Source organism: Astatotilapia calliptera, chromosome 18 (assembly GCF_900246225.1).
Source record: "Astatotilapia calliptera chromosome 18, fAstCal1.2, whole genome shotgun sequence".
Taxonomy (NCBI): Eukaryota; Metazoa; Chordata; class Actinopteri; order Cichliformes; family Cichlidae; genus Astatotilapia; species Astatotilapia calliptera.
Genome location: NC_039319.1, coordinates 20,221,663 through 20,230,308, shown reverse-complemented (window position 1 = coordinate 20,230,308; position 8,646 = coordinate 20,221,663). Strand labels below are relative to the sequence as shown.

At 40.6% G+C, this 8,646-nt stretch overlaps 1 protein-coding gene across 1 annotated transcript; it reads right to left on the bottom strand.

Annotated features, from left to right (window-relative positions):
* Positions 1 to 4,272: 4,272 nt before the first annotated feature.
* Positions 4,273 to 8,428, bottom strand: LOC113011113 (ras-related protein Rap-2b-like). Its single transcript, XM_026150496.1, has one exon. The coding sequence runs from the start codon at positions 7,266 to 7,268 to the stop codon at positions 6,720 to 6,722; it is 549 nt and encodes a 182-aa protein (XP_026006281.1). The 5' UTR covers positions 7,269 to 8,428; the 3' UTR covers positions 4,273 to 6,719.
* Between the last annotated feature and the right edge of the window lie 218 nt (positions 8,429 to 8,646).

Genomic DNA, 8,646 nt, shown 5'->3' with positions numbered 1-8,646 from the left:
AAGCATTTCTGAACTTCCATAACATTAATACAATAAATGAGTGAGTGCGATCAGCTGTTTACATATTAGCCTTAGAGTTAAGCTCTTGAGCCCAAAATGATTAACTTGCTCAAAAATCCCTTTGTACAAAAGTTTTTATATTTCCATTTTCCAATTAAACAAAGAAAATGGGATTTAGTGGACTTTTTGTTTAGTTTCTTCTTGTGTGAAGTTATGATGCTCCGCTTATCTAACCAGCTCAATCTTACAGGCGGATGTGAGATTGGTACAGTGCATCCAGAAAGTACTCACAGTGCATCACTTGTTCCACATTTTTTAAAGCCTTATTTCAAAATGGGCTCAATTCATTTTTCACCTCAAAATTCTACACAAAATACCCCAAAACGACAACATGAGAAATGTTTTCTTGAATTCTTGCAAATTTATTAAAAATATAAAAACAAAAAAGAACATTTTCATAAGTATTTACAGCCTTTGCTCAATAATTTGTTTAAGCACTTTTGGCAGCAATTATACTGCCTCAAGTCTTTCTGAGTATGATGCTGCAAGCTGGGCACACCTATTATTGGGCAGCTTCTCCTTCTTTGCAGAACTATTCAAGCTCCATCAGGTTGGATGGACGATTTTTAGAGCTCTCCAGAGATGTTCAATAGCGTTTAAGTCTGGGATCTAATTGGTCCGCACAAGCACATACATAGAGTGCTCCTACAGCTATTCTTTTGTTTTGTTGTTGTTCTCCTGTTGGAAGATGAACCTTCGAGATCCAGAGAACTCTGGAGCAGGTTGTCATCAAAGATGTCTCTGTACATTGCTCCACTAATCTTTTGCTCTACCTTGACTAGTCTCTCAGTTCCTGCTCCTGAAAACCAAACAGCACATCGTGATGCTGCCAGCACCATGCATCGCTGCAGTTATGGTATTGGCCACGAGATGAGTAGTGCATGGCTTCTTCTAGATATGACTTTTGACTCTAGCTGCTTTCTGGCATTCAGGCTAAATAGCTCAGTCTTTGTTTCATCAGACCAGAGAATTTTGTTTCTCATGGTCATGCTGTAGAATGTTTTCTGTACTCTTCCCCAGATCTGTGCATCAATAAAATCCTGCCTCGGAGGTCTACAGACAATTCCTTGGAGTAGTTTGTGATCTGACATGCACTGTGAACTGCGGGCCCCTATATAAACAGGTGTGTGCCTTTCCAAATCATGTCCAATCAACTGAATTTGCCACAGATAGACTCCAGTCAAGTTGTAGACACATCTCACAAGTGATCATTGGAAACAGGATGCACCTCAGCTCAATTTTGAGTGTGAATAGTTATGTACATGTATACTTTTAATAAACTTGCAAGAAATGAAAGCAAACCTGTTTTGGGGGGTTTATGTGTAGAGTTTTGATGTGAAAAATGAATTTAATCAGTTTTGGAATAAGTCTGTAAAATGACAAAATGTAGAACAAGTGAAGAGCTGTGAATACTTCACAATCAATCCTAACATGCAAAAAAATTATCTAAATTAAAGTTCAGGACATAAAGATATAAAATTGTATTTTCTTTAATCTTTATGCTGAAATGTGAGAACTGTTGTCACTGTAAGCTATCCATAAAAACACTAAACAGAATACCATTGAAAAACAGGAGAAGACATGAAAGCAAACTAACTGGGCTCACTCTGAAAGTGTGTGTCTGTGTCTCATTTGTCACAGTGATTCAAGTTTATGTGATTCAGTGGTTTAACAATAATACAGACATTATAGCCCTTCATTCAGATACTGTGAGGTATTTGCAGTGTTTCCAGGAAGGAGTGTTTGCAGTGGCTGGAAGGTGGTTTAATTGATCCAGCTGAGTGTTTCCAAACAGCTTACCGATAACCAACCACGATAACAGCAAATTGGTGTCATATGATCGTACCAACTTCTTCTCATATCAAATCACAGAAAGCACTGCACAATTCAGACACCCCAGTCACACAAGTGCAATGTTTCCACCCATGCCCCAGCCCTTTACTCTGCTTACTTCTCTATTTTGGTTTGGTTTGATAATGATGTAAAACATATTTCTTGGAACATTACAAAACTGAGGTCATGCCCTGTGTGTGCTTTGTGTGCACCTAGGGGGGAACAGAGTGTGACAATAAGCTACTATTTCTAAATAACAAAAAGGAACTGATTGCCTTTTTCAGCATTTCATAGATCTGAGGTGAATCTGCACAGGAAGCAACAGTTCATCCACCCTTCCTGTCATTCTACATGCCAAAAAAAGCCCAACATATGTGTCAGCTCATAACCTTCAGCTGTAGAACTTGCAGGAGATAAAGTGAGCTTGCATGTACTACATTTATTTTACTTTGCCAGGCAGCTTGTGAAATTGAGGATGAAGAGTGTGCTTGTGCAACAGCAGTAAGAAATGGTGTCAGGGTTTAGGCAAACCTCCAGCTCTGGGTTGTACTTCAACAGCTGGAACAGTGTATTTGTTATTTTAGCTTTATATAATTTATACACAGTCAGATAAGCAAAAACAAATGTGATTTGACTGTGGCAACCTGTATTTGCAGCATTGTCAAGTTTCTGTTTCAGGCATTTATGCATAGTGGATTGTATAGTCCACCAGACTGATAAACCTGCCAGGTCATGTGACTAAATCCCTGCAGGTGTGTAACTAATCTGAGAATTATGGCAAGATGGGAAAACACCTCAGACTGATTCTCCCATTGTAACGCCACTAAAATCTGCCCCGTGTTAACTCGTTACTTCATCATCTGAGGTTTTACCATAACCATAAACCATAAATATTGTTATAACTGGGATTGGTGCACTTAGTTGTAAGGTTCTTTATACTGTAGCTTAAAGACCCTGCAATAATACAAGAAAACCCCAACAATAATATGACCCCCTATGAGCAAGCTGGGAAGGAAACACTACCTTTTAACAGGAAGAAGCCTCCAGCAGAACCAGGCTCAGGGAGGGGCAGCCATCTGCCATCCATACACACTGGTCTTTAATTTTGCACATTTACATAACATGTGGAACAATATGACCATGTTGGGCCTTTAAAATATTGGAGTTGTTCTGAGGAAAACTCTTCAACAGCTGTACATACGCTGCTTGTTTTATAAGTGCTTACAAACCAAGATGACTGTGACCCCTTGGATTCACTTAACATTGAGTACTTATTTTATACAGTGATTTCCAGCTGAAGAGTTAAACTCCAGCTTTTACATAAATAAAAGCGAGTAAAATGTCTGCTTCCATTAGATGTATAGAAGTATGAAGCTTTTACTTATATAATATATACTAATGAAGTCCCTCTAACAGGCCGTGAGGGGCTTTAGCTGGAGTATTTTACACATATGAAAGAAATAAGAGAGTTAAATATGTGTAAGAAAATCACTTAGTAGTGATGCAAGGTATTACACTAAATCAGTCTGACTCCTCGCCTTGGACTGATTTTTGTGTTGTTCTTTTAATATAAAAAAGTGAATATAGAAAAACCTGATGAAATTATTATCAGATTGATCTTAGTTGCCATTTTTACAGTGAGTTCACATTCTTTTGTGTTCCTGTTCTGATTGGCTGAATTGAGTCATAACTCATTTTAAAGCAACATTTTTACAGTCATTATTAAAAAAAAAACATGAACCACTTATTTATAAATAATCACTGAGATGAACATGAACTGTTCGTAAACTTCAGAAGAACTACAGGACTGCATTTTGTGAATTATAAGTAAATGCTTTAGTGGCCCAGATTCTGATGACAGAGGCAGCAACAGCGAACAGTAAGTATTTTTACAAAAGGGAACATTTTCTTTCAATAGAACCTGAATACTGCAGTCACATTCTCAAATTTGTTTTCCTAATTAGACCATGAAGCTTTGTGGTTTCTGGACACTTATTACAACAGCTCATTGGGCAGACTGAGAAAGACTTACCAAATGTCAGTCTTGAGCATGTATGGTTGATTTAGGTTGGATACTGACACAAAAAGTGCTCACTGTCTTCCAGAACAAGAGATCCACAATATTGATGTGCAGCCGACAAATCTGCAGCAACTGTGTGATGCTCTCATGTCAACATGGACCATCTCTGAGCAATGGTTCGAGAAGTTTTTTGCCATGGAGAATTAAAGCTGTTCTGAAAGTAAAAGAGGGCCCATCCTAATCCTTGTAAAGTGTACCTAATAAAATACATAATCACACATTGTATAAATACAAAGAAAGGTTACAGTTGTTTAACATGGAAAATAATAGTAGAAAAGCTTAAGAGGTGCAGCTAATGATTGTTTATACTGTAAATCAATATTTTATTGATATGTATAAAAATCCAAAAGCACTGAAAAATATGCTTGACAGATTCACTGACATCCTTAAATCACTTGCTTTGTGTGACCAACACAAAGCAACAAAACTGAAAGATATCCCCTTTGCACATCCCACTGAATCCCACGGTCACTGCGAGTTCCTTTTTAAATTGCTGTAAAATGTAAATAAAAGCACAATGCACTCATTTGCAAATCATTTAAACACTGTTATATGTGCAAATAGTACAAAGACAAGTTCTAAAATGTTGCACGTAATTATACGTATATATATGTATGTATGTATGTTTGTTTGTGTGTGTGTGTTAGTTAAGTGATAGAAACAACAAAAAACTGGAAAAGCTGTGCGTTGCTAAAAGACTCTGAGAATCTGGAAAAAAAAGAAACGTCTGCACGTGCGTCAGTGTTGGAAACAATTATTGAATGGCTGTTATTTTCAGGCCCGCAGGAGGCACTGCATTTTAATACAGAACATTCTGCAGCAGAAGCGACCGAGTGAGCTCAGAAACATGTTCTGAAATCCATCACCAGTGATTGTGGTAGGAGTATGGATGCCAAACCTGGCCTTCCTTTAGTCCAGACAAAACATCTGGCAGCATATAAAATAATATATGACAAAGTTGGCACTTAACTGCTTAATTCTCATATCAAGCAAGCACGATGAAACATTTTGTCTTCTCTGGTTGCCAAACACTTAAAAGTGTTAAAAAAGAAAAAGAAAAGAAAGAGGTGATGCAACACAGTCACAACTTTTTTGTAACCAGCTGGCATCAAATTCCAAGTGGAAAATTATTGCTTTATCCACATAAAATTCAAATTCTGTTTCACTTGTCTTTGCTTTACTTTTAATTTACTTTTTTTTTTTAAATGATTAGCAAATCATAGCATCATGTTCTTATTTATTTTACAGCTCATCCTATACCCATTTCCGTGCACCACTACACAGTTCATATGTTATCAGTGATTTGTGATTATCAGTCGGTTGCTTATGGATTAATCAACTACCTGTTTCAGCCCTAAAGTTGTTTACAGTGAGAGTCAAATTGAAAACACCCCGAAAGTATAACGCATATACATATCCTCAGCACAGACGGGCACAGCACACAGCGTTACGTAAAATCTGTTTTGTATTACAAGTCTTCCAAACTGACAGCTGGATTGGCAGATTTGTCCAAAGAGAGAAATACAATTATGGTAAGTCAAAGAATGTCACATTTTAGAAAGGGAAAAAAACTAAACAAAACAGCTAGATAATACATACAGACATGGCTTCCATTCACTGAACCAGAATTGCAGTAGGTAAAGTTATTCTGTTGTTCTTCTTGGAGTAGTACCTCAAGAAACGGCCTGAATCTGACCCTTTGGACAGCAGGTCGAGGACAAGCGAAGCTTCCTTACAGTCAAGTAGGAAGAAGCGCCTCCCATTCTCAGCACAAGTGAAACTAGACTGTAAATTGAAAACTGCTAGAAAAGTTCTGATTGCCATCATGACTCACTGCAGAGGAAGTAGGGCTCATGAGTTGGCACAGTCACAGATTTCTTAGGAAGGCACTTGACACGGGGTCACGGCGTCCCCCATGCAGCGACAGCAATGCACTAAGGTCCTCGTTTGTGCACACTGGGGAGGGACACCGTCAGCTAAGTGCAAGTTCCACGATAAATCCATTTTCACCAAACCAGAGACAAGGGGGGGCGGGGAGAAAACAAATAAAAAATTGCTGGCAAAAGAACTCCACCACAGTCCACGGCTTCAGTATTAGCGGGTGGGTCTGTGCCTCTGGGATCACGCTTTACTGTCTGGAGAGATAACGGGACATTGATTCGAGCAACCTGTCCAAGGCTTGAGCGGTGACTGATAATTTAATCAGATTTGTATTTTTTATTTTTTTTTTTACACTTTCAGGCCTTCCAAAAGACCAAAAGACCCTAAAGGTAAACAATCCCATTTAAGCCTAGGGATTTGGTGTAGTAGCCCCAAAACACAAGAACAACCAGTCTCCAAGACAGAAGACCCTAGCCCAGAAGATATAAACAGTACAACTGAAAAGAAGAAAAAACACAAAAATAACCAGAAATCACGTGTCTCTTAGGTTTCACAATAAGACATCCCCACTGAGGCACATTTCCAGAGAAGTGTCATATACAAAGCTATAAAAAAATCCCCAAACATTCAAGTACTTTTTCATGTAAACACTTTTCCAGAATATGATACATATTTGATTGTTGTCGTGGATTTTGTGTGTGTGTCTGTGTGTGTTTGTGTGCAACAATAAGACAACAGTGTGAGGAGAGAGAATACTTTTGCAAAAACAAAACAAAAAAGAAAGCCTGCAGGACAACTTTGAAAGCTCAAACAGCCCGGATGCACAGTTTCTGTTTGTTTGTTTGTTTGTTTGTTTGTTTGTCTTTTAGAGCACGACACATGAACAGCACTTGTCTCCACCGCTGGGGACATTTGTATAGTTCATCTGTCTGACTATCTCTGCAAACAGTTCGTCGACTGATCCTTTATTTTTGGCTGAAGTTTCCATAAACGGGCAGTTCCACTCTTGGGCCAGAGCCTTGCCCTCCCCGGAAGACACCTCTCTCTCCCCCTCCAGGTCCACCTTGTTTCCCACCAGGATCATGGGTACCCTCTCGTACCTCTTTACTCGGATGATCTGGTCTCTCATGGGCTTGATGTCCTGAAAGCTCTGCTGGTTCACCAGGCTGTAGACCAGAATAAAGCCCTGGCCGTTCTTGATGTACAGGTCTCGCATGGAGGCGAACTGCTCGGTCCCCGCCGTGTCCAGGATCTCCAGCACAGACGGGGACGAGTCCACCTCGATCTCCTTCCTGTAGAAATCCTCTATGGTGGGGTCGTACTTTTCGATGAAGGAGCCCGTCACGAACTGGACCGTGAGCGCGGATTTGCCGACTCCGCCCGACCCCAAAACAACCACTTTGTACTCCCTCATGGCCGCGGAGAGGTATATGTATATATATTCTTAAAAAAGAAAAGGCAGACACCTCCTTTTCCGCGACGAAGCCTCCTCTCTCTGCCACCCGCTGGCCAGCCCCGATGTTTTCAAGCCGAGCAGGCTGAGAAGAGTGCCCTCTGGCTTGGATAGGATTCAAATCCCACGCCGGCAAATCGCCCTCTCGTGCGCTGTAAGGGCCGCGGAGCACGGATCCGGGGAGAATGGCCGCTCCTGGGCATCAGCGGGCTCAATTAAGACACATTTTTGATAGCGCTGTATTGTGCAACGGCGGCCGTGAAGCGTGATCGCTTCACTGCTCTTGCATGGCGTTTCCTGCCCACATCCTGAGCAGCGTCAAAAGCCGAGGCTTCAGTTCCGTTTTCTTAAAGGAGCCGACACCCTTCAGTCACAGCAATCAGATGACCAGACAGAACGATACTGCAGTCGTATGCACGTCTGTGGCCCGATCGGCGTGACCTCTGCCCTCATATTCATATTCGCGGTCACTGCTCGCAGCTGTAGACTCTGTAATTATGTGTCTGGTAATGGGATTATCCAGTTAGTCGGTAATCGGTGCGCATATGTCAGTGTGCGCCATGTGCGCCACATGGGCATAGATACATAGTTAACTGATCACAAAGGAAATCCAGTAGCTTGCAAAGCACAAAACCTGAAACATAACAGGGCAGCAGGGAAGTGACGGAGTCACATCACTCAGTGCTGGCCCAGGGTGTTTGCATTGTATGCTTTGTGTGTTAAGTGTAGGTATTGCAAAGGGTGTAATTATACACCAACAAGCAGTATGCACAATGCAAGAGTTGTAACCACTTTGCATAGTTTATAGGGAACGCTGGCACCGTAATCACACAAAATAAAATAAAAACGACTAAAATAAAATGTCAATGTGCATATGCATGGGCTGCTAATGTGCTGCTAATCACAGTTATGCTGAAAAGTCAGTGTTTCTGTGTCCCCGCCCATTCTGTGATACACTGCAGAGCTGTGTGGCTCTTCTGTGCACTTCAAAATCCCCACATTTTCTTCCAGTTCTGTTTAAATAAATGCAAATGCAGGTGAATTATGTCATTTGTTGTTCCTCATCAGCTGCTATAACCTGAAAAGATCAAACCATCATGAGGATGTACGGTCATAGCAGGGGCGATTTTAGCCCATTTTGGGGGGGTGTTTCAGCACCCCCAAAATGAATCAAAGCACCCCCAAAGATTTCTTACCTTTCTGACAATATTTGCTGTTTGTGTGACACACTACTAAAAATATAAAAAGCAGACAGTACTTGGTTGAGACGTAACATTTTAACAACAAAAGTATAGATATCCCCCCCCCTCTCCCAAAATGGTTTGTTCCAGCTCGGCTC

What these genes read in the sequence shown, in the direction of transcription:
- LOC113011113 (XM_026150496.1), bottom strand. Translation starts at nt 7,268, where the DNA reads ATGAGGGAGTACAAAGTGGTTGTTTTGGGGTCGGGCGGAGTCGGCAAA.